The sequence below is a fragment of the Centruroides sculpturatus genome, unplaced genomic scaffold (genome assembly GCF_000671375.1).
Source record: "Centruroides sculpturatus isolate CEXI.00-Female unplaced genomic scaffold, Cexi_2.0 scaffold714, whole genome shotgun sequence".
Lineage (NCBI taxonomy): Eukaryota > Metazoa > Arthropoda > Arachnida > Scorpiones > Buthidae > Centruroides > Centruroides sculpturatus.
The window spans coordinates 306,507-334,271 of record NW_019384967.1 but is presented as its reverse complement, the minus strand read 5'-3'; the positions used below and the strand labels follow the sequence as shown (position 1 = coordinate 334,271).

The 27,765-nt window shown below is 30.7% G+C and overlaps 1 protein-coding gene across 2 annotated transcripts in view; it reads left to right on the top strand.

The window, feature by feature from the left end:
- LOC111632535 (ubiquitin carboxyl-terminal hydrolase 37-like) overlaps positions 1-27,765 on the top strand; it is a 78,169-nt gene that overhangs the window by 41,959 nt on the left and 8,445 nt on the right. For both annotated transcript variants that reach the window (XM_023376978.1, XM_023376979.1), the window contains 15 exons: positions 4,555-4,789; positions 5,771-5,951; positions 6,028-6,119; positions 8,481-8,633; positions 8,764-8,898; positions 13,100-13,223; positions 15,352-15,488; positions 15,721-15,786; positions 15,851-15,982; positions 20,825-20,962; positions 21,383-21,503; positions 23,512-23,607; positions 24,499-24,592; positions 24,977-25,107; positions 25,239-25,296. In XM_023376978.1, the coding sequence (XP_023232746.1) occupies positions 4,555-4,789; positions 5,771-5,951; positions 6,028-6,119; positions 8,481-8,633; positions 8,764-8,898; positions 13,100-13,223; positions 15,352-15,488; positions 15,721-15,786; positions 15,851-15,982; positions 20,825-20,962; positions 21,383-21,503; positions 23,512-23,607; positions 24,499-24,592; positions 24,977-25,107; positions 25,239-25,296 (1,893 nt within the window). The remainder of the gene's footprint in view (positions 1-4,554; positions 4,790-5,770; positions 5,952-6,027; positions 6,120-8,480; positions 8,634-8,763; positions 8,899-13,099; positions 13,224-15,351; positions 15,489-15,720; positions 15,787-15,850; positions 15,983-20,824; positions 20,963-21,382; positions 21,504-23,511; positions 23,608-24,498; positions 24,593-24,976; positions 25,108-25,238; positions 25,297-27,765) is intronic.

The window sequence follows — 27,765 nt, the reverse complement described above, 5'->3', positions numbered from 1 at the left end:
AGTACATACTAAACCGAAACAATTTTTTGTGACGAGTTCTTCAAACATGCAATACGAACGCGCCGCGTCTGTGCTTGTTTGTGTTTGCTTCTGTCATACAATCAGACTGGTAAGCTGTTAACTAGCAATTTTAGCAATTCTTGTGTTTCTTGAAAGGCGTGAGTGAAATAATATTGTCAAAAAGGTAATATTAGAGTTTTTTTTTTATTCAAAATTAAGTTTTCCTACAAATTTTTTTAACTTTCAAATTTTTAATCCATAATAGCATGTCGGAAAAGCAAACAAAAAAAACGGAAGGTTGCGGATGAGCACAGGCATTTCCAAGAAAAGTGGAAATTTGATTACTTTTTCACTTTCGTTGAAGATAAAGCTGTATGCTTAATATGCTCAGAGACTGTGTTGACATTAAAAGAATATAACATAAAAAGGCATTACGATACAAAACATGAACAACAATATAAAAACTTAACAGGACAACTCTGGATAGATAAGTTTAATCAAATGGAGAAAAACTTGGAAAAACAACAGGCTATTTTTAAAAATCAAGCTATTTTATCAAATACGGCAGTAAAGGCTAGTTTTGTTGTCAGTCAAATACTGGGCAAAAAAATGAAACCCTTTGCAGATGGAGAGATGATAAAAGAATGTCTGACTGCTGTCGCAGAAATAGCATTTCCTAATAAAATAAATATTATTTCAAACATTAGTTTATCAAGATTCACCATTGCAAGGAGAATTGAAGACTTGTCTGAGAACATAGCAACAACGCTTCGTGAACGCATTGCAAAATTCGAATACTGTTCTTTGGCACTTGATGAGAGTTGCGATATTAGCGATACAGCACAACTGGCTACATTTTTACGTGGTATTGACACCAAATTTAATATTACCGAAGAATTGTGTTCACTGATTCCAATGCAAGGGACTACAACCGGCAAAGACCTGTACGATGAACTAAAGTCTGTGTTGGAAAATTTTTCAATTTCATTAGAAAAGATTATTGGTATATTGACAGATGGAGCATGAGCAATGTCAAGCATGGAGGTAGGAGTATCGGGAAAGCTATTTCAAGACATTAAGAAGGTCACAGGAAGGGAAATATTCGTTAATTACTGCATAATTCACCAGGAAAATTTGTGTGCAAAAAGATTGAGTTTGCCAAATGTCACAGTACCAATAATTAAACTAATCAATTTTATAAAGTCGCGCGCGTTAAATCACTGTGAATTTAAAGATTTCCTGAAAGATTTAGAAACTGAATATGGCGACGTGGTTTTTAATACCGAAGTACGTTGGCTTAGTAGAGGTGCAATGCTAAAAAGAGTATACAACTTAAAAAACGAAATACAATTGTTCTTGGATATGAAGAGATATGCCTTTCCTCATTTTGGTAATAAAGAATGGATGTGCGATTTTGGGTTTCTTATCGACATGACTCAGCATCTCAATGATCTTAATGTGGAACTTCAAGGCAAAGGACAGTTTATTCACAATTTGTATGATAAAATTCAGGGCTTTGAGTGCAAATTAAAATTGTGGAAACAGCATCTTTTGCAGAATAATGTGTGTCACTTTCTACATTTAGAAAAAGAAAACGTTACTACTTCTTAAAAATACTCACAATATATAGACATTTTAATTAACGAATTTCAATTACGATTCCAAATGTTCAAAGCTGAGAAGACAGCGGTTTCCATGAAAATGTTTTCCTCGCCATTTAGTATCGATGTGGATACAGTTCCCGAAGACTTTCAAATGGAAGTGATTGACATGCAGAATAATACCGATTTAAAAAATGTGTTTTTCTCAGTAAACATTGAAAATTTTTATAAATCTTATGTGAGCCCTGAGAAATTTCCGCTCTTGACGAAAAATGCAAAGCAAATGACGTCTCTGTTCGGAAGTACGTATGTTTGCGAACAATTATTTTCAACCATGAAATTAATCAAAAATGACCACCGATCAAGACTGAGTGATGCACGATTAGAAAGCTGTGTACGTGTAGCTACCTCATCAATTCCGGCTGATATTGATCAGCTTGTATCGAAAAAACAGTGCCAAATTTCTCATTAAAAATTTCAAGTAAATTCGTTTTTCTGTTCTTTTCTTGTTTTTATTTTGCATTAAAATTTGTATATGAAATCTTTACTTTTTCTAAAATTTTATATTTTTTTATTCTAATGTTTATTATAAATAAAGTTTTGAAAATTAAATAATAAGTGTTACTTTATGTGCGGCCCGCCAAAAAATTTTAAAATTTAAATTGGCCCGTTGATTAAAAAGGTTGCTCACCCCTGCACTAGTTCCACTTGCCTTGAAGTTGCATTGTGTACATTCGCCATTTACAATGTGTTCCATCTTGCATGTAACTGATATTTTTTTTCCATTATCATATTTAAATACGAACATCTCTTTAAGCTCTTCTTCCATAAATCGACTGTATATTATAAGTGATGGTTTTACATTTTGGTTTCATGCCATGGCTTAAATAATCAAATATTTAAGTGTTATTAATTGAGAAGTTACGCATATCAACATTCGTGCTTACAAAATAACCAAATAATAATAAAAATCTTATCTCTGCAAACAAATTACAAATTATGATACACGATTACAACAGACTGATTGCGAACAGAAATGAACGACTGTCACACTCAAAATCAAATGTAAGAAATGAATATTAGTGTTGCTCCTAGTGGTTAATTTCTGTGTTGATGACTAAAGCCACTTGTAAGCAGAGATTAAAATCTGCTATTCATTAGCCACTCCTCCCCATTAACTCCACATCTGCGATCGTCAAGAATTTAGAGAACTGGGGATCATGAAGGGGAAGGAATAGCTCGGTCAGGGGATAGTGGAGACTGGAGAGAAAGATTACCACCTTTCACATGGGACATATGTGGAACGGATGTAAAATTCATCTGTGCTTGTGGTTACTTTTCTTTTTAGTTCAATTATTGTATTCTTAACATTTGTAATATTACAATTTATGCTACTTCCATTTTCACCGTCTCAAATATTAAATAAATATATATATTGGAGCAGTGGAGGACTACAAATTTCCGTGCTCCTGCTCCGAGTAAAAATCCGTTGCTCCATTTGCTCCATGCTCCAGCTCCGCTCCAAAGCCCTGCTTGCAATGTTCATTCTGTATTTTAACTGAAAGAAAAATGTTATCCCACATCAATTGTTTTACTCATAATAGATGGTGCTAAATTGAATCCCTGATTTTTGTGTAATAAAAATAAAAGCATGCCAAATTTAACAGTTGAACCCTTTGACTACAGCTAACCAGTTTTTATTGTGATTTTTGGCTACTTTTTGTCTACTGCTTTACAAAATACTGTACTTTATTGGCAACATTTCTTCTTAAAACCTGGCAGCACTGGTAAAAATTAGCACATTGTCTCAGATTGCCATCTGTATAATAATTATTGTATTTGTACATTTATTTTTAGATTGGCTACTACCATATATTCTCAATTATAAGGCATTTCTTTGTCATACTTTTCGAGATCACTAACTGCTATATTTTTTTAGACCTACTGATAAAATGCTCAAATTGATGTGAAAAGAAAATTTGTGCAAATAAATGTTCTGTTGAAATACCATTATGCTTCTACTTGTACAAAATGTAATAAAATGTATTAATGTAGTGCCTATAGAGTAGTTTCATCTAGTGCACTGTCTATAACTAAAACTTTTTTGGCATAGGGAGTTGCAACTACTTTAGGAGTGGACTAAAACTTGTAGATGGTTGCAAACATTTGAAAAAAAGTAAGTTTTATGTATATGAAATAAGTATAGTATATAAAGGAATTTGTTACATATTTGTTGATAATAGTTTATTAATGTTTGGTATGTTGAAATTGTATGAAAAAAATGTAAATTTTAGCTTGTCCATTCAGAGGATGGGTTGTATCATATATTCTAAGGGAGAGCCATAAAAATTTCATTGCTAGAAGGGGTCTAAAAAGAAAATAAAACAAAGAACACACAAAATAGAACAAATTTCAGTATTCTTAACAATTTTTTAAAATGTAGAATAAACAAACATCCATGCACAAGCTCCATATCATTTAGTATTACAGAAAGTCATCATATAAGCCTATCAATGAAAAGAACACATTTTATATGAGATAAACAATAAAAACATCAACAACATAAATTTCCCATGTCAGTCGTTTTCCCCCAAGTCCTGCAAAAACAATAGATTGAGAATTCACTGTAATTGGAGAATTTTCAGGTTTCTTTTGAAAGAATGTGAATTTCTCAATTATTTTCCATTCTTAAGCTTGATGTTTGTTAATTAATGAATGTACTATGCTTGTAGTGTAAATCATTAATTTTTCTAAACTAAAATAAATTTTAGAAAATATTCAAAGAATTGGAATCTGTAGTTTTCAGTAGAATTGGGAGAAATTTTGGTGTTGTCCCATCACTAAATATTATCAATCTGGCTACTAATTAACTGATTTTTTATAAAGAAAAATATTTATATTTAATATAAATTTATGTAAATATTTATATACTTAATGTTGTTTAATATTACAGATTCTTCACCAAGTGATAAAAGAAGTGATCAGGAAACTAAATCTCACAACAATAACAACAGTAATGACACTAGATGGAATGATACCCAACAAAAATCTTTCTACAGTCAGCATTCTTCAAGAAGTAGTGCATCTAGATGGAATGAAATGCTTCACCATCAGAATAGAAATTTTGAGAGATCAGCTCCACTTAAAACTTATAGTCGAAGTAATTGGTCAAGTCATTTTAGAAATAGGCAAGTGAAATATTTTGTTTATACATGAAAAATTTTATAATTGTATAATGTTTTAATTAATAATTTACTCTTATACAGAATTATATACATGTAGTTTAATTTCTTATATATGAATAATTTTTGTACTTTGACATTTTTTATTGTGGTAATGTAATCATGTGGCATTTTTCTTCATTTTTGACTGTATCTGTGTTATTTTATTTTGTTGCAGTTTGGCAAGAAAAGTATTGTAGCATTTAAATTTGGAATTAATCTTATAATCTGTTACAATTCACATGATAAAGTTTTAAGCTTTGATTCAAATATGATTTAAAAATGATTATATTAAGGCAAGAAATCTTTATATGTTCACACCCCTTACGACATCACATGAAGAAATTTATAAACTTTTATCATGTATTTTAGAAGTCATTTTGAGCGAAAAATTCATATACACTGTGTCAGTTCTCTTTTGCTTTTGAGATATTGACAGAAATAGTGAAAAGAAATTCTGATATACAAACACAATACAGATTGTTTTCTTGTCTACAATAAACTCTTAGACAAGCAAACAGCAAAGTTACTGTGGAAACACTACTTTGTGATTTGGTTTACTGGCATTATCATTAGATAATCAAAAATATCAAAATAATAAATCTGTCAATTATGCCTTAATGTTTTACAAACACCATAATTAATATTAAAACAAATAATAAAATCACATTTTAGCCATTATGTATCAATTTAGTCAATATAGCCATTAAATCATATTTATTAATTTTTAAATATGATTTTAATGTCTATAAGAGAGAAATTTATTGGTTTCAAATCAAAAATTTTATATAGTAAATTTTTTTACATCTAGTTATCATATTAAACTTTTTTGTGCTAATTTCAGATGAAAGATGCTTTTCTTTAAATACAGAATAATAATCATTATGAGATTGTAATTTGTTTATATAGATGAAAAATTAATAACTTTATTTTAAAATTGTCTATTAGATGTCATGCAGAAAATGATTTGAGGTATAATTCAACATATCGTCAGAAACAACTATCAAAGCATTTGCAAAATGGAGACAAGCAAGCTCAGACCAACTCTGTTTCTTACAGTATTAATAAAGGAGGTGATTACAGGAATGAGCAAAGAATTAAATCAGATCAGCAACAAGTTAGCATAACTGTAAGGTCATGTTAATTTGATCTTTGCATTTTAAAAGTAGTAATCTGAATTAAACATGATTTAAAAATTTTTTTAGAGATTATCAAGAGAAGATTCATATGCAAGTAATCATCAAAAAGAAAATACTGGTGTTGAAATAAGTAGATCGCCTTTAAAATCCATTTCTAGGTAAATTTTTACCTCAAGTTAAATANTTGCCAATGCATAACCACCTTTAAAGTAATCACCTTGGGCAACGATAGACTTTTGCCAGCACTCGTATAACTTCTGGAAGCACTGCTGGAAGCCATTTTTTTAAACCTCCCATAAGGCCTCCTCCGATGCTACTCTCACCTCATCTGATGACACAAAACGATGCAAGTAATCATCAAAAAGAAAATACTGGTGTTGAAATAAGTAGATCGCCTTTAAAATCCATTTCTAGGTAAATTTTTACCTCAAGTTAAATATTCCAAAGATATTTCTTTACATGATGATTTAGAATTTAATTTAAACTAAACTTATTTGTCTAATTTGATACAGTAAGAGCTTGATATTACTGACCTCACATTATGAATGACTGATGTTGGTCTGGCCAAAAGTAGTATAATTAGCCAAAATTATAAGAGAACTAATTTCATTATTGAAAATTAAGACTATACAAACAAAGTTTAAGTCCTTTTGCCTATTTATATCCTTTTATTCCATTCCAGGAACCACAAAACAGCCAGCGACTTGAAGTAAAACTTCTAAAAATAACAGATGAATACAATCAAAAAACTTAACACACAATTAAAAATGATCTTGACATTGACTCCTTTTTGTAGGCTACAATGTCTACAAACATTAAAAATCGTTAAAATTCTTCACGACAGCATTCATGTTATATAATCGCATTTAAGCTGAGAGTAATTTTCAATAATGAAATTAGTTAAAATAATCCTGGGCTTCTATGTACGATTATTTAAATAATTCTAGGCTTTAAATTAATAATTCTAGGCCCAAAAATCCATCAGAGGACTCTCAGCTTAAATGCAATTATATAACATGAATACTGTCTTGAAGAATTTTAATGGTTTTTAACATGTGTAGATGTTGTAGCCTACAAAAAGGTGTCAACATTGAGATAATTTTTAACTGTGTGTAAGTTTTTTGATTATATTCGTCTGTTATTTTTAGAAGTTTACTTCAAGTCGCTGGGTGTTTTGTGGTTCCTGGACTGGAATAAAGGATATAAATAGGCAAAAGGACTTAAACTTTGTATAGTCTTAATTTTTTAATAATGAAATTAGTCAAAATAATCCTGGGCTTCTTATGTACAATTATAAGAAAAGTTATTTGCTGTAATGGACTCCTGCTATGGACAAACTATTTTTTAGGCCCTCAGATCACTGTTCTTCCATTTTTATGGCTTTTTAGTTACTTTTTTTTTATTTTATTGCAGTCTTTGTTTCATTTTGTCATAGTCATTTATTTTATTTACTTTTCATCGCATTGCATCGCTGATAATGGACACCACATGTGTGATGTTTTCCACAGTTAATTCTGTAATGCTATTTCAATATGACCTCACATCTTCCAACAAATATCTTTTGTAATAACAATTACAGATGATGTGATCTTTCTTTTAAGAAATGTTCGTCCTTTCTGCCCCACCCTGTATTATCTGATAGTATACTATTTAGTCCTTTTCATATACAAGTATTAGTATATTACATTTATTGTAAACTATTTTTATTTAAATTTTAATTTATTGTTTTTAATGGTTTCTTTGTTTCTCAAACTATCGACAGTGCTGCCACACTTCATACATTATTACATTTACATAAATTCTTTCTTATACATCAGATTCATTATAATAAATAATTTTATTTAATTAATCAGTAGATATTAATATATAAATTACAGATTTTTAACAATATTATAATTTTAATTGTATAATATTGATTTATATATATATTAGTTAATATGTTTTCATTTTAGAGTATTATTAAATTGAAATTTTTATTTTATTACAGAAAGTTTTAATATTGTAATTGTGTGGAATTTTTCTTTGTCCTTTTAAACAGGATATTTAAACATTTGTGGTCAGATTTTATCATTTTCGATTTTTTAAATGAACTATTTATTTAAAAATAGAAGCCAAATCAAAAATAACTATGTAAAATAAAAACAGAAGAAAACAATTGGAAGTACTGCTTATGTCTATGATGTATAGTTCTCGATAAAAATAAAATTGAAAACAGCAGCAGAATATTGTGACGATGAGGCTTTTGGAACAGGTTTTTAACTGTTGTGAAACCACACTGGTGAATGGGTAGGGGTTAAATTGCCAAAAATGCTAGCCCCATTTCTTGCACCTTTATTGAATAATAGTTTCTTCAGTATGTTTGGGCAGACAAACCTGCTTTGGTTACCTGAAAGTACTAGAGAAACTATTATTCAATGTGAGCAAATTCCCATTATTCTTTTAAGAAATTGGAGTTATATTTTAAAATTCTGTTTTATTCATTTTTTTGTTTAAATATTTTAAAATGTTTTATTTTCCAGTAATCATTGTTCAAGTGTCGGCACACCAAAACGTCCACTACTAAATTTTTCGGTGGCTTCAAAACGGTTAAAACGATCAACATCACCATTCAAAGATGAAGAAATTGATTTACCATCACCAGAAATCTGTGATAAATCACCAAAATTACAAGGGTAAGTAATTCTAGTTTATATATATATGTATATAATTCTCATTCTTAGTAAAGAATTTTAAAAATATGATGTAATTTTATTTTGAGACATTATTAGCAAAATATAACTATTGAAATTTTTTTAAATATAGATTTGAGAATTTAGGTAATTCATGTTACATGAATTCAATTCTTCAAGCATTATTCTCTCTCAACTGTTTTACTGAAAGTATGTTGAGGTTAAATGACTTGATAGGAGATAAATTGTCAGAAACAAGTCTATTTAGGTAATTATTTAAATTTGTTTTCAGTCATTTATTTTAAACATTGGATATTATTAAATGAATTTAATAATTCATTTCTGGAATCTTCTGGAAATTTATATTAAATATTATAGAATTTATTATCTGTTTTTTATTTTTTCATAAAAATTGTATACTGAAATCATTTGATCAACTATCACTTTTAATTACTTCTAATTGGGTTATTTTATCAGCAGTGAAAATTATCAAGTGTGTTAGGACTTTCTGTTAGAAAGTTATGTTCGAATCTTAAGCACACTTGATTTGAACGTAAGATTTGGCAAAAAAAAAGTTATAAATCTAAAGTGATTTTTGATAAATATTATAACACATAGGTCCTCCAGTTTGGGGGGTTGTGCGTGGGGATAACAACCCTACCATATAAAAGACAGAACGGTTACAAAACAGTTAAAAGAAAACAACTGGACAGCCTTTAAAGGGAATCTGTCAATACAATGGAACTGGAAAAATGGACTGAACATAGGAACCTGGAATGTAAGAAGCCTATATAGAGCAGGAGCACATAAGGAGGTAATATGTGAACTACAGAGGTATAAGATGGATATCACAGCCATCCAAGAAACACTGTGGGTGGGGATGGCATAATCACTCAGAGAACATGATGATCCTATATGGAGGAAATATTAGACACGAACTAGGTACTGGTTTCATCTTAGCTAAGCATATATGGGACTCGATCTTGGCATTTGAATGCATTTCTGCGAAGATTTCCAAGCTCAGAATGAGAGGCCGATGGTTCAATATCACACTGGTCAATGCCCATGCTCCCATAGAAGTCAGCGACGGAGGAAACATAAACAGTTCTTTGAGGAACTGGAGAACACAATGGCAGGGGTTCCAGTGCATGACATAGTGGTGCTTCTTGGGGACCTTAATGCTAAAATAGGCAAAGAGTGGTGCTTCCAACCCACCATAGGAAAGGAGAGCCTGCATGAGACAACGAATGATAATTATGGAGAGTGACTTATCAACTTAGCCAGCATTAGAGATCTGATAATCCTTAGTACTAATTTCTCTAGAAAATACATTTACAAACAAACATGAGTGTCCCCAGATGGCAAAACTAGGAACCCAATGGATCATATAATCATTAACCAAAGATATCATAATAGCATAAAAAAACATATGTAGTCTCAGAGGAGCTGAAGCAGGAACAGATCACTTTCTGTTGAGAGCCAGCATAAAAGTGAAACTCCAGGTAATGACGAAGGACAAGCAAAACCATCATTTTTCATACGATATATGTAAACTCCAATAAGCACCAATAAACTCAAACACCAGGCAACAATATTAGGAAGAAATAGGAAAGGCTTTAGAATTGAATATGATGAGAGATGTAAATGGACCAAGCCTGGAAAGCAATGCACACATCCATCTTAGAATTAGAAATAGCCATAAAAACCTTACCTAGAGAATACAGACCAAGGAAACTATGGTTTAACAGCATAAGTGAAGAAGTGGTAAATCAAAAAAAGAAAGCAAGAATGAATTGGCTGGACAACCCAGAAGACCTACAATCAAAAACCAATTTGATGAGGCATCAAAACATTCTAAGAAGACAGCAGAAAAGGAAATTTCTCATAGATTTGATTGAGGAAGCAGAGAATAATCATAAGAAGCAGAAAGTGAGAGATTTCTTCAGAGACATTAAGACTCTATATAACACATATCAACCAAAATCCCTGGTCATCAAGGATGCATGTGGGAGACTATTAGCCAACAAACAGGAAGTTTCCAAAAGATGTAAAGAATGATTCCAGAATCTCCTGAACTGTTCAGACCCCATGATTCCAGCCACATTCCTCTCAAAACACACTGCCCAACCAGAAGTTAAAGAACCTATTCAGAATGAAGTTCAGGTCATCATACAAAATCTCCATAATCACAAAGCTGCATGGACTGACAATATTAGATCCAAGCTCATCAAATCTGGTGGGCAGCAACTTGCAAAGACCATCCGTAATCTGATTCTCAGATTTGGAGACAGGAAAGAATGACAATGGAATGGAAGGAAGCAGGCATAATCTCCATTTACAAGAAAGGAAATAAAATGGAGTATAAAAACTATAGGGGGATCTCCTTACTTCAGGTGACATACAAGATCCTGTCATCTCTAGTTATGAGGAGATTGACCCCATACATGGAGGGAATCATGGGTGAATATCAAACTGGTTTCCAAAAAAAATAGAGCCACAACCGATCAAATTTTCGCATTAAGACAAGTTCTCGAGAAAAACTGGGAATGCAATGTTGACACACACCTGTTGTTCATTGATTTTCAAAAGGCGTACAACAGAATTCACAGGCAATCAGTGTGGAAGGCCATGAAGAAGTTTGAGATACCAGACAAACTCCAGAATTGCAGAAATTTGCATGAATGAGGTGTGGTATACAGTAAAAACCAGGGCCATAAGGTCAGACAGCTTCCAGAGCAAAACAGGACTGAAACAGTGAGATGCCCTGTTTCATTTTTTCTTTAACATTGCTCTAGAAAAAGTTGTCAGAATGGTCCAGGAGATAGACAATAAAAGAGACAATGACTCAAGAGACAAACTGTCATTACTAGCATATGCGGATGACATTGTCGTAATTGGAGCATCTCAAAGGGAGATGACGAGATTAACATCAAAATTAGCAACAGCTGCCAAGAGTATGGATCTGATAATGAATAGAAGAATAAACACATGGTTATTTTTAAAAGGGGATAATCTCATAATGAACATCTAACCGTAGACAATATAACATTCAGCACTATGGAATCCTTCAAGAAAGTACTTAGGGACTGACATAAACAGAAACAGTGACATTAAGAAGGAGATAGGGACTCATTTGCTACAGAGAAACAAAATCTACTTCAGGCTCACAAACATACTAAAAAGCAGACTCCTTAGTAAAAGAACAAAGCTAACTGTATATGAGTTGCTGATTAGACCTGCAGTTCTTTATGGATGTGAAACATGACCAATGACAAAGCTGGACGAACTACAACTACCGAGATTTGAAAACAAAATACTAAGGAAAATCTTCGGACCTATAGAAGACTATGATGAAAATGGTATCATGGTCAACGAAGAACCAATATGGAGGAGAAGAACAAACCAGGAACTTCAGACAACTTATGGCAAGCCCATGATCACACAGGTGATTAAGGCCAGAAGATTACTGGCTAGCTAGGCCATGTCGTAAGGCTTCCTACAATGGCAACAGCTTCACTATGAGGGGAAAGGGAAGAGGCCAAGAGGCCTTCCCAGAAAAAGATGGATAGATGGGATCACTGAAGATCTTCAAGACCTCGGAATCGAAGATTGGCAAAGGTGGGCTATAGACTGAACAAGATAGAGAAGGATTGTGACTGTGGCTAAGGACATCCAAGGCCCATAATGCTAGACAAAAAAGTAGTAGTTAGAACCTTTTGCTGGAAAAGTGTGTATGCTGTTCATTTTATTACAAGTTATCTCTTCCAGTTTTAATTTTGGACTTTAGCATATGTTGGAAACATTTATGAATATATTTGTTTTAATGCACTTGATAATTTTCACAGCCAATGATGTTCTTATAAAAGAACAAAAACATTACTGAAGAAAAATTTAATTTAGTTTGATTTTCCTACATTTTCAGCAAGAAAAACATATTGTAACATATAAATCTGAGTATATATATATTTATAATTTTTATAGTTTAAAAGTTTTTAAAAAGCTTTTTATCATTTTACATTTTTTTTTTCTTTAACACATTCAGTGCCAAAGATGCTTTGAATTATTTTGCACTGCTTCAATCAGTATGCCAAAGGATGCTCGTGTGTTCTCAAAGTCTGTTTATAGTATTGCTCAGGAAAATTTTATCCTTTGTAAGAGAGCTTGTTTTTATCATATATTTTATACTTCAAAAAATGTATTTCATTCATTGGTTTTGTATTAGTATTCTGTATTTGGGGTGCTTGTAGGCATCCTTGTTGTCAAGCCCTATTTTTTGGGAAGAAAAAATTTAATTGCAAAAATTCCTTTTTGACACCTAAAATTCATATTGTTTAACAACAATCTCAATCTATTTATAGAGAAATTGTGTTGTTTTTTTCTTTTAAATACTGGCAGTGAATGTGTTAAAATGCTCTGAGAATGATTAAACAACTTAATTAATAGATTTATTTTTATATTATTTAATATAGGTGTATTACATCGCTATTATTAGCGAAAATGAAAGGTGATTATAGTCAATCACAAAGTTTATTGGAACATATTAAAGATGCTGTCTGTGTTGTTGCTCCTAATTTTAAAGGCAATTATCAGCATGTAAGTTAATTTTTTTTAAATTCAATTGAGTGGATGCATTATCTTGATAGTTGTTTTTCTGACTTTTAAAATGTTATTTTAATATTTCAAAGTTCAAAGTTAGTTTAACTTTTCAATAATATAGATTATTTTAATATTAAATACAGCTTTAATATCCTTCTAGAATTTTATATTTGCACTGTTTAGTTTATAAAATGTTTCAAGTTTTTGTTTTCTTTCTCTGTCCAATGAGTCATTAAGAGTGTTATTTGATCATGCCTGTTATTTCACAATGTCCACAATTGGGCTGAGTGGTGAAGCATTGATCAAATTTATCCAGTACAAAGAATTCCTAGAATTACTTGTCCACATTTTAATTCCAGATTCCTTAGAGCAGCAAGCTAACACTTTTACTGACTTTGCCATCTGGCTATATGTTTCAACTTTTTGATATTTCAACAAGTTTAATAATTAACCTATTGATTTATGAATATTTTAAAAGTATCGTTAATAGTTTTCTTCATAATGTTTTTAATTTTTTTTAACATCAATAGATGCATTATTTTCTTATTTAATTTTTAACATACTTATTTAATTTTCAGTTTTCTGATCCAATGTTGTTATCTCTATTTTTCTAAATAAACTATTTCATTACTGTGCAACTTTCTTTTTATCTCAAAAGTGTATATTTTGTTTGAAACTGCGCTTCTTAATGCTTTTAAATAATCAAGAATACATAGTACGACCCAAAAGTTCGGGGACTTGGTGTAAAATTCCTTACCTTAAAAAGTTTATATTGCCAATGCATAACCACCTTTAAAGTAATCACCTTGGGCAACGATAGACTTTTGCCAGCACTCGTATAACTTCTGGAAGCACTGCTGGAAGCCATTTTTTTAAACCTCCCATAAGGCCTCCTCCGATGCTACTCTCACCTCATCTGATGACACAAAACGGCATCCCTGCAAATGCTTTTTCATTGATGGAAACAAATAAAAATCACATGGGGCTAAGAATGGTGAATAGGCGGGGTGTGGAGGCACATTAATTTGAGTTTTGGTGGGAAACTGTGTGACCATTTGGGACCGATGTGCAGGTGCATTGTCATGCAGAATGTACCAGTCTCCACTTCGCCAGATCTGTGGCTGTTTATGACAAATGAATTCCCTCAAACAACATAAAATGTCAAGATAATGCTTCTTGTTTACAGTTCCTTGAGAATCAAAAATTACTTCCATCATGACTTTCCCTTTGCTCTGATCCTGCCGGAATTTCTTTGATCGCGGTGAGGAGGGTGATTTCCATGTTGAAGAAGCATATCAAAGATTGGATATCAAATAAATAACACCACTTTTCATCACCTGTTTTGATGGCTGGATCCTTATTGGCTTTGTCGATTAAGTCGCCTGATATTCTCATTCATTCTTCCTTTTTGTTCAGAAGTCAAAAGCCAGGGGACAATGTTCTGAGTCACTTGGTGCAAGCTAAGATCTTCCATTAAAATACACTGGCAACTAGTCTTTGATAAGTAAGTATCTGCAGCAATTTTTCAAGGGTTTGGCAATGATCTTTGCGAACAGATTGAGAGACCAACTCAACATTTTCCTCGTTCCATGAAGTCGAAGGTCGGCCAGAGCATTCATTGTCTGCGATGAATTTTCGGCCCTCTTTAAAACACTGATGCCATTCGTACACCTTTGATTTCACCATGGTAAAATCACCATACACCTTTCTTAGCAATTTTAAAGTCTCCGTAGGTGTTTTACCTAAACGCTGACAGAATTTAATGTTGCAGCACTGTTCTTGAAACTCCATTTTTATTATGTCACAGAACAAGGTAACTATCTCTGGAAGAAAACAGCAGTGCTTGCGGTTTAATTATGTGACATAGGCGAAATTAACCTGAACATGTAGGGTGGTTTGGTAGAATCCATTTCATACATTGTAACTTCAAATACATGCTTTTGTTGTCATAGATTACTGCAGTCCCCGAACTTTTGGATCATACCACGTAAATAAATTTAGAATGAAACATAACATGATCAGTTTCTTAATTTAACACATCTGACTTACTGCAGTAATAATGAAACTTTAGAATAGTTCTGTAATTAAGTTTGTTCATTGTATTTAATAATTTAAATTTTTACAGGATGCACATGAATTTCTTGGACAAGTATTAGATCAAATGAAAGAAGAAGTCTACTCAATATGTGAAGAATTAAACATTGTGAATCCGGTGGAAGAAAATTTTGAGTTTAAATTATTAAATTCTTATCTTTGTCAAGGGTAAGTACATAGTAGTAATTTTAAAAAAACTAAATAAATTAACATTTGGAGTGCAAAATTATTTTATTTGTAAGGCTTAATGAAAGTTCAGAATTTTTTTTTAAATTTAAATTATTAGAAGTGTATATATAAAGAAATTTTAAAATGTAAGAATTCTTTTTATACATATAATTACTTTTTGTGATAAAATATGTTTTGTTTAATGATTTTTATAAATATTGTTGAATTTTAGATGTTTTGAAATGGTTACAAAGAAACAGCCAACTAATATGCTTTCATTAGATGTGCCTAAATTGCAGTAAGTTTACTTTGCTTAAAGTTTTAAATTGTTAGTTATGAAATTGACATAAATTTTTTTACAGAAATGCAGATGTCAATGGTAGCCTACAAGATTCATTAGATATATATTTTTTGCCTCAGAATTTGGAATTCAAATGTGAAAAGTGCCAGCACATGGATTCACGCTGTGTAGAAACATTTGCAACATTACCAAGGTGAGATACAGGTTTATTCTATCTCAAAGTAGTGCTTGTGTGAAACCATTAGTAAGCTGAAATGACATATAGTGTAGAAGCAGTTACGTAACAATTAATTTTTATGGGAAAAAGTGTTTTCAGTACCATAGTAGGTGCAATGGTGCTTATGCAATGGTCTTATTTTATAGTGCTGGGGCTGTAAAATAGGATATAGAAATGATTGGTATTATATTTTCAAATTTAAATTTTGCTGTTGTGGGACATATTTTGTAACCTTTTAAGTTAAAGTTAAAAAAAAATAACTGACTATTCTATTGTATTTGTTTTTATAACAAAAATAAAATTTGCACATGCACATGAAAAACAATTCATGGCACTGGTTCCCAGACCCAAAATTAATCTATCAGATCCTACCAAAAACACAAAATCTAAAATAACTAACATACAGTAAAAGTATTAATGATATTATAAATTGAGAAGATAGTGAATTACCAGAATTGAGAAGATAGTGAACAACTTGAAAGCTGAAAGGTGGTGATGTTAGTGATGATGGTTAAACTGAGTTGTTAGAATGTATGGGAAGGAAGAGTCCCGTCTAGCAATATCTGATTGCCATCTGAATCTATCAGGATGGGTTGGTCATCTACACTTTCTATATCCATCTGCCTTTGTAGTTAGTTAGGAAATTCCAGTAGAGCATCAATTATCCGAATACCGATCAACCGAAAGCATTCCAGTTAGCAAATTCAGATTGACTTTGATATTTCTTAAGATAGTGCTTAGTAAGATTTATTAGTAGGGTTTTGTTTTATGCAAGATTGTTATATGCAGATTGATATGTGTTTCATATCAATCTGCATATAACAAAGTATCAAACCTGATTCTTAAGTTAGCAAACTGAGTTGCTGCAAGTTTCTATATTCTGAATATGGAGAACTACTGAATGCTTCTCACTGTTGTGAACATTATTATTTTCTTCCCAGATGTATTTAAATTCCATGCATGTGAAAGATGCATGCTTTTTGACAAAATGTTAGTTGCTGTTCATCATCTATTTCTTGAATTCAAATGTTCTGTTCTCTGAATGATATTGCTTGAAGTGGACAGTTATATACTGTTGAAAGTACTTGTGAATTAAATCTTTTTCTATAATGTTGATACAGTTGTGTGGCTTACTTATTTCTAAGACTTTTTGGCATGTAATGTTATTTATATTTTATTGATTCAATGTAAAATTTGCAACTGCTTTTTTAAAAGAATGCCATCAAAATTGGGGATAAATTTTATGACACCCAATATTAACATCTCCCTTAGCTAGTTATTGTATATCACAGTAATGTTTGATATTTGGTTTGAAAAAAAATTGTTTGCAAAAGCACATACCAACATAAATAAGAAATATCCCCATGCAAACCTTTTAACTCTTGACCGGGGTACCAATCTGTCGTTACCCCAATTGTTAAGCAAAAAGGCCAGGGTACTGATTTATTGATACCCTGTTAAAAATCGATTTTTATAAAATTTATCAACAACAGATGTCAGCACTATAAGTTTATTCAGCTATCACAGTGGTTCCCAATTAATTTTTCCTGCGTACCACTTCAAGAAAGAGCTCAAACTCACGTACCCCTTATAGCAGAAATTCGTATTAATCCATACTAATATTATAAATTCGAAGGTAATTCTGCTGTCTGTCTGTTACCTTTTCAAGTCTAAACCGCCAAACAGGTTTTAATAAAATTTGGCACAGAAATAGCTTACACATTGAAGATGGACATAGGCTACATTTTACTATGAGAAAATATCTTACTCCCACGTGAAAATTCGATATAATGTGGGCGAAGCTGTGGGTAGACAGCGAGTGATAAATAGAATAAGTTTTTTTTTTTACATTTATTACCTTTAAAATACAATTCTAATAATAATGAACATAACAAAGTTATTTACTTTTAATGCGACAAATGTGCACAATTTTCTTTGCACAACTTTGTAAAATCTGGTTGCTTTTTGGTCAGCTTTGGTCTCGAGTCATCTTCGAGTCGAAATCGGTAACGATCATTGGCATAGCCAGAATTTTGTTATGGGGGGCCTAGTAGAGGCCAGCCTGACACAAAATTGAATTATTTCAAATTATTGTTCATTAAAATGAAATTTCCATAGGAATCGACAGTAATTTAACACACATGAAAACTAAACATCGTCACTGACGATATTTAGTTTTCATGTTTGTCATGGCCGAAAATCCGCTCTCGCAGAGGTATGTTGCACAACATGGTAGTAAATATTTTATTGCTGTTTCACTGACATGATGATAATGATAATTGTACAATTTTTGTTTCTTGCGTAAGAATTTAGGTATTGTCACAAATGCATTTTTTAAAATGAAATTTCGAGAATATTTTTAATTATAAATAAATGAATTTGTGCATTCCACATCGTGTTGTAAATTGCCGAATTTTTGATGGTCCCCCATTATTTTTTTAATTGCTTCATCTCATGCATTTAAATTTTAAATAGACCGATTTTAGATTGCCGCGCGTACCCCTTTATGCAATTTCGCATACCCCCAGGGGTACGTGTACCACTAATTGGGAACCACTGAGCTATCATAAGTCAACGTGTTATAAATATTCAAGTTGTGACCTTCAGTTCTGATATTTTATATATTTTTTTAATTTTTTTTAAATCTAAAATATCAGCAAATGTTACATCTATTACTACTGGTAATCATATTTTTATTACAAAAATTTATATTCTTGTTCAATATGAAGTGAATAAAGTATATTAGTTGATAGCAGAATAAAGTTTTGATTTCGAATAAATATTACTACTGGTAATCATATTTTTATTACAAAAATTTATATTCTTGTTTGATATGAAGTGAATAAAGTATATTAGTTGGTAGCAGAATAAAGTTTTAATTTCAAACAAATGTTTGATATAATGTGCAATAATTTCACAACAAATAAACATACATGCATAATTGTTATATGGAGTTGTACAAAACAATATTCTAGGTCTTTCTGGCTTGGTGCCAGCAAAAATCTAGATAACTAGACAATGTTAATTTTGACAAAAAGTTACAAATTATGAAGTTTAAATGTCAGCTCAGATATATATTGTTTTTTCTAATAAAATGTATTGAAAAATATGGTATTTAAAACTAAAGATATTAATAAATGCACATGATTTTTTTTCATATGAATATAATGATAATTTGATTTTTGATGAATTTTTAAAATAATATCACTTGACTGACCTATATTGCCCTCGGTTGTTTTACAACATATGTAAACATGGGAGTGTAGCAAACGGTCAAGGAAGAGTTAATTAATTAATTAAGACTGTCAAAATTCTCTTCTCAAGATATTTATAAAAATTTAACCAACTTCCTTATTAAAAGTATGTTGTTATAAAGATTATTTCCTGCAAGTTCTATTTATTCTGAGTTTTCAAATATTTGTTTTGAACTAGTTCAATTGTTGTTGATAAAATATGTCAGTGAAAATGAAAGATAAATATGCTTCAGAGCCATATTTAGCTCATGAGCCATACATTTTATTTCCTGGTCTAGACAATCATTTGAGACTACTTAGAAGAATAAATTTATGCAGAATTTTCTTTTATGTGATACCTGTTGACAAGCAACTTTCATATAAAACAAGACTTTACTATATACGTGGGGGGATCCAAAAATAACCAGATTTTTTGTATAAAAACCTTATTTATTAACTTTTTTACAAAATTTCTTCAGTCACCTTCAAAGTACCCTCCATTAGATGCAATGCACTTCTGAAGTCTTTTTTCCCACTGTTTGAAGCATCTCTGGAACTCTTCAACCTTGATATTGTTCAGTGCCCTTAGTGAAGCTGTTTTTACCACCTCCACATCATCAAAACGCTTCCCTTTTAGATTTTTCTTCATTCTCGGAAACAGAGAAAAGTTGCACAGGGCTACGTCTGGTGAATACAGAGGATAGGGAATGACAGGCCATCCCCGAGAGGCCAAATAGTGAGTCACTCGTAAGGCCGTGTGTGGGGGGGCGTTGTCATGATGAAGGAACCAGTCACCTGATCGCCAAAGTTCCAGGCGTTTCCTTTGCACAATCCTCGCAGACATCTTAACACTTTTTTGGCAGATTTTTTCAATGTTTTCATCGTTTCAAGATGTTGAAAGACTCCCAGAATTTTGCAGGTGGAACAAAATAACAGTAAGAGAGACACAACACTATGCTCAAATGTAAACCTACAAACTGACACCATTTGGACAGCTGTTTCATGAAGGTTTCTACTAACCTAATGTAACGGGAGAACTCTCTACTATGTCTACGAATGGCAGCGCGCTCTCAGTTCGGTTTTTTTGAGTCCCCCTCGTATCTGTATAAACACATGGTATATTTAAATCACTGGCCTGGTGGCCAAGACATCAACCTACTACATTGGGTAGGATTGATCCAGGCAGATAAAAAAACCTAAGAAATTTTTCATGTGGGGATGCTTTATGTCCATTGCCAATATGTTGGACTCTGTCCTTTACCATTTGGCTACTCCATTGTGAATATGGCTGAACCTGTTTAAGAATAAATGCTGAAGTCTTTAATTTATTTTAAATTGAGTTTAATACTTCATAATGATGACAGTATAAAAAAGTTTTTATAATAAATAAATCAAATATAAAAATAAATCAGAAAAATTCATTAGTAATACAAAAATAATTAATTACAAAATTTACAAGATAGCTCTTGTCAGGATGAGAAAATTACTTATTTATACCAAATTGATTATTGTGTAATGAAGGATAAATTTGATTCTGAATGAAATTTTATGGATTTTATAAATAATAATCTTAATGTCTTTTTAGGATATTAATCCTTCATTTGAAACGCTACAGTTATGTACAGCAATCTGTAAAAGTTGCTCAACCAGTCACCATTCCTACATACTTGAGTTTATATGACCACACTAATGAAAACACATTATCAGTCCGTCCTCTATGCAAGTAAGTATTGACTTTTTAGAAAGAGGAAACTGTTTTTATATTTTAATTACATTTAAAATAGGAAATTTACCTACAATGAAGTAAATTATTAATTCATTAGTTGTATTTGATCTGGAAATGAGGAAAATTAAATTGATAGGTATATTGAATTTAATAAATTCAGTGAACTTAATAGTAGTGATTAACATTTTAAGAATTAAATGTAATCAGAATTTTTTATATGAAATTAAGATTACATCATGACAAAGTAAAAGAAAGCTTTTCTGATATTTATTTGTAATTTAAATGATGACTATTCCATTAGTATTTGGAATATGTAATAAGCCTTAGAAATTTCTTAATAATACTTTTTACTATCTCCATTGTGATATCTTAAAAATTTTACTTTTAATTATATGAATGTACTTTTTTTCTCTACAGTTTCCATCGCAATGAAAATAATTTGGAAGTATCAATTAAGTCCGAGAAGGAATTTTATGCAGACAGTATTCTGAAACAGTCGGGGAATGCTCAGTTATTATTGAATGATTCAAATTCAAATGTAAGTTTTTGATATTTAATTTGAAAAATAAATTTTTTGATGATTCAATAAAATACAAGCACTTTAATTATACATAATTGGGTTTATTTGACATTAAGTCATGAATATTTATGCAATTGTTGCATTATAAAATATTCTTTTTTTTAAAATACAATTTTTTTTCAAACAAAATTCAAACATATATTGTTTTATTCAATTTTTCATCAAAAATACTTTGCTTATTAAACATAAAAATTGTTTTCAGAATGACAAGAGACTAAAATTTGTGTCACATATTAAACAAGAAAATCAAGTTGTGCATAATTACTTAATGAAATTTAATTATTTGTAGTACTTGATTGCTTGCTGTTCTCTGAATTAGTTGTATGTTCTTTGGAACTTAAAGTTACTATTGAAAATAAATCATACAGGAACACTCCTTTTGATGGAAAAAGTAGATTTATTTTCTATGATTTACAATGGATATGCATTTCAGACTATGCTTCTCTTCAGTCCTTATTTTATTATGTATATTGGTAAAACTATATAAGAAATTACAGAATGTATTTAATAATTATTTATACAGTATTTAACATATGTGTAACTCACAAAAATTAAAAAATAATAATAAATACCTACTAAAAATAATTACAGTGACAACTGGAATAAATAATTATTAAATACATTCTGTAATTTCTTATATAGTTTTACCAATATACATAATAAAATAAGGACTGAAGAGAGGCATAGTCTGAAATGCATATTCATTGTAAATCATAGAAAATGAATCTACTATTTCCATCAAAAAGAGTGTTCCTGTATGATTTTTTTCTCAATAGCAAATTTTGTATATTCTTTGAAACTTAGCATACTAATTATTTGTAATTGATTGAAATCATTGCCATTAAATTTTAGGAAAATTTTCGAAGTATTTATAATGTAAAATATTACTATGTTAGAAATATGTATAATGATTTCCAGAAAACTGAACTATATTTTAAGTTGAATGGTTGCTTCTGGATTTATTAAATAAAAAATACAAAAGTACCTTGATATTGAAGTTTAAAATAATTGAATGGAATTCAATTAGGATCATAATAATCAGTGTAATACACAGAAATATATTAAAAAATATTAATTTAAATTGACCTGAGTTTGATTAAACTTATTTAATGTTATAATTATAGTGTGAGCAGCAATGATAACATTTTTTAGAATAGAATTTTTCTTAATTGCATTTTATTATTTTATTTATTAAAGTGTCATAATTAATTGTTAATTACACAAAACTTAGAATGCTGCTAGAATACAATTTAAGTGTATTTTAGAATTTTAAAACAATACTTTAGTAACTTTTATAAAATACTGTTTGTTCCAAAACAGTTTACATTTACTTTGTATGAATTGGAATGCATTGGATGTGCCTCACAGAGGCTCCAAACTGTTAAAATTTGGAGGAAGAAAATAAGGAATAAAAGCATAATGGTTTTACAGTGCAACTATTAATTAAAAAATATATTGTATTTATTGTTCTTACCTCAACACAGGCAAAAGGTCACCTAGTGCCTTTGTTGGCCAAGTGGTTAGGGTGGCAGCCTACTGCTATGGGGACCTGGCATCAAATCAAGACAGGTCAAAAAAAATCTTTGCAATTTTTTGGTCCATCCTGCTATATTGGGCTCCATCACTGACCATTTGCATTGTGGCCTTGCCAAGCCCATAATGGGCTTACAAAAAAAAAAGTCTTCTAGAACCCATAGGGAAGAAAGAGTTTAAAAAAGGGGTTTATCTTTGCATGCTTCTAAGTATGCAATTAAGTTGGAAAATTGCTTTTTTTTTTCTGTAATTATATTAAAAGTACTATTTAAACCTTTAAGTTATAAATTAAACATTTTTGAATGGAACTATTTTCAAATATATTTAAATGATGCTATTAATTAAGTATGAATATATCATTAAATATTACTTTTTATTTATAACTTTAAGATTACATAGCTGTAAATCTTTAATTTATTTAATTTTTTTAAAGAAATCCAATGCCCACAAGGAGGTGGAATTATCAGTTAACATTTCCACAGTAATTGCTGACAATGTAGAGAACATTTCCCTAAGTGAAAATTCATTTGTACGTATAATATTTTTGTATATCCTGATAATTCATTCCTTGACTCTTTAAATTTTCATGAATGGGAAGTTTTTTTATAAGTTCACTGTAACTTTTAATCATGTTTTAGATAATTTTAACATAAAAATAATCTTAAAACTAAACCCTTTTTTTTTTAAATTTTAAATCTTCAATATTCAATTTCTGTTTTCAAACTTTATTTGAAAATTTACTAATCTGAGATTATCAAGAAGGAATTGATAAAAATATAGTTTATAATAGTTTGTATTCCTAATATAAACTATATTTTTGTAATCATTGATTTGTTTAATATTAGTCAATTTTAAACTGATGGCTAAGAAATTCTGAATTTAGAATAACAAAAATAAATTATTTGTGACAGGAAAGATTTTTCTAACTTTGAAATTGAGCGATTACTAATTAATATTGTTTAAATAATAAAGTTAATTGCCTTCCTTAAGTATGGAAATTGTGATTAAGATTTGTGAATTTAAGCAAGTAATTAACAAACTGAAAATATTTGTTCCATCAATAAGATGTTTAGCTAAATAGCTTAAAAAATTTTTCATAAATATAGTTAATGAAAAGAAGGAAGAATGGAGTATTTCATACATAAGTCTTTTATTTCAGAATTCTTTGATTAAAAAAGTGTATTTCAGAAATTGAGTTGAAAGACTACCTTTGTACTTGGTATTCTTTAACTCTGTTAAAACAACTTTCAGAACAGTTTAAATTTTACTATAATTAATAGCATTTTTATTTTATAAAATTGATAACTAACTAATGTAATATATATCCAGTTATATTAATAAATTTCATTAAAATATTTTGTCTTTAAAAATGAAAGAAATATTTCTTGTGTTACAACAATATTTTTCAATTATATTTTAGTATGGAGATGTTAGAAGAATGACAACCTCTAGAGTTCAACAGGTTGGTTTGTGTGGAGGTCGAGAAGATGAGGCCAATATTCCGTCTATAGGAGGTAATTTTGCAAAATTAGAAATTTGTGCACTTTTTTTGTGTATCCAAATATTATATGGAAAAAACATTTTTTTATGGCCTTTTAGGCTAGCTTCAGTTAAAGAAAATTCTTGGAATGGAACACCAAATATTACAAAATGAAATAACAGTTTTAAATTTAAATTAATGTAAAAATATAAAATTAACAAATATAAATATTGAAGTGCTATTTAAGATTAATCTGAACTTAATTACAAAACGGCAGGAATAAAATGACCAAAAATAATGAAAATTAAAGTTTAACAAATTTCTGAAAAATTTCCAACGTAATGTCATTATAATTTTTTAAATGTTAAATTAACTTCTAGTTTTAAAATATTTATTTATTTAATCGTAATTTTTTTAGAAGAAGAAAAAGAAAATCATTTGCCCAATGGTCATTTGCATGATTCTTCCAAAGCAATTACTTTATATTCTGAAGTAGAGCCAGATTTTGAAGGAAAAGATATGCAAAATGCAGTAAAGCAAAGTTTACAAGTAAGTAATTTTACAGTCATATTAAAGTATGTAATATGAATACTAAATTAACATACTCTACTTTTAAAAACTAAATTTAACTTTGAAATGTTACATAATGTAGATTGTAATATAAAAATATGTTTGTATAGGAAGCTGAAAGTCAAGAAGAATTGGAATTACAAAGAGCATTACAAAATAGCATAGAAGGTAAGAATTTAAGAAATAAGTATCATGACTCACTAAACAAGCTATGAAACGTTTTGACATAATTTGTAATTTTTGAGATTTATTAAATAAAGTGGAAGCACTTTCAATAAAAACAATTTACATCAAACATTTCTTTGCAAATTCAAAATGGAATTAACAAGAATATACAGTAGAACCTCGATTATCCGGACTAATTGGGGATGAAGGTAGTCCAGATAAGGAAAAATTCAGATAATCGAAACAAATACTTTAATTTGCCTTTTTAATGATAATACAACACGTTTTCTTCTCGATGACATATCGGTAATATTAAAAATAAATACTGTATTTAAATTGTGATCAAATTTTCAAGAAACAAACGTTCGTATTGAATTTGGACTACTACTGACCAACGCTAACAGACTACCTATTGTTTAAAAGGCGCAAGAAGACAGATTTTATAAAATAAAAAGCAGTAGACACTGCATTTTTATGAATAAAAATTTGACAAACTATTTATCATTTTATGATGAGTAAAATTTTTTCGTCGTGTTCACAGCTTTTAAATAATGCATAAACCTTCGAAACGCAAGGCCCTTCGGACCGCGAGACACAGGCGGTGGCCCACGTTGCCCATGCCTTATGCTGCCCTTGGTCATAGAAATGATGTAATTTGAATATAAATTATTTATAAATACGTATGTCAAGTTATATTTTTATTACAACATAAAATATATTTAAGAGTTTACAATCAGTGGGTGAGACGTTGTTGAAACAAAAAAAGTTATGCATTCCATCATGTACATAAACAGTATTATAATTCGCAGGTGCAAATCAGCAAATTCGTAAAATTTTTATTTTGAACAATCCGGATAATTGAGGCTCTACTGTAATTAAAAATTTTTTTAACATTAAAATCCTAAATTACTATAATAATAATAAATTAACTAATTAATATTTAAGATTGATAACTGTCCAATATTGTACCAATGGGATGCGAGTCCTGGCTATGAAATCATTGACAACGAAGGCACTGTGGCTTTGCACGTTGTTGTGATAAAATTTCCATGCCTCCTTATGTCGCTTCAGCAGCACGCAACCCTCCTTTTCAGTCTTTTGAGCACTTCCAAGTAGAAAACTGCATTCACAGTGGTCCCAGCAGGTACGAACTTGTAGTGAATAATGCCTCTGTCATCAAAGAAGACAATGATCCTGGACTTGCTCGTGCATGCCTTATTGGGGCAGGGTGACACTGGAGTGTGCCACACCAAACTCTGCCTTTTTGTCTCAGGGTCATACTCAAAAATCCATGACTCATCATCAGTGATAACTGTGTTTAAAGAATTAGAATCATTTTCACACATTTCCAAGAGTTCTTGACACCAGAGCACGCGCTTGTCCTTTTGTTTGTTGGTCAACACTTTTGGGATCAGTTTGTCGCACACCTTTTTCGTGTTTAAATCTTTAGACACAATGCGATAAACAGTTGTTTTCATCATGTTTAGATTGTCTGCTATCAATTGAAGGCTCAACCGTCGATCAGAGTTTAAACAATCACACACACACACTAACCATACGTTTCTATATTCAACGGTTGACTCAACAGTGAATTTTCCGTTGAGTCCCTCCGTTGAACGATCTGACGTCACGTTTTGCAGAAAAAAGAAACGCTTTCGTTGAGAGGTCGCTTTTCAAGATGGCTGACTTAAGTAACGAGAAGGTGGCGATTGTGACTGTTTTGCTAAATAATTAAAGTAACTCGCTTAACCATTATTCGAATAAATCCTTTTATTCAAATGAACCCGTATCTGTATCATTTTTTTGTATACTGGGTCTTTTTTTAATTAATAATTTTAATTAATTTCTTGAATATTTATATCATTAGGAAGACTTAGCGGGCCAAATATCAGTCGTAATCAATTTTGGACAAATGAAAAAATCTTTATATTTCAATATTGACCAAATTATCCAACATAATCGTGCAATCACGTGTTTTATCATATACAGATTGTTCATTAATCTGTTCGCTATTACAGCATCCACAGCAGCGAATGGATAGTTTCTATAAGCGAAATTTACTTTTTCGTGGAAGCCGCCATGTTAGTTTGTTGACTACTCAACGGTCTTTCAGGTCGTTGAGACCGTTGAGCTCAACGGTGAAACAGCGCTGACGTCACTAGTCTCAACGGAGAACTCAACGGTCCATTTAGAAACGTTGTTCTCTCACCGTTGAGTCAACTGTTGAATATAGAAACGTACGGACACACGTCACATTTTTGTCAATTTGGGAGGTTGATGAATGTCCACTGAGGGGTTCATCAGTGACCTCCTCTTGACCATCCTTGAATGACTTGTGCCATTGAAAGACTTGTGATTTGGAGAAGCAATCACTCCCAAAGGCCTACTGGATGAATGTAAAAGTTTCAGTAATCCAAATTTACTTCATAAAACAATACATTACAATGGGTTAATTTTGTGATAATTTCCTTT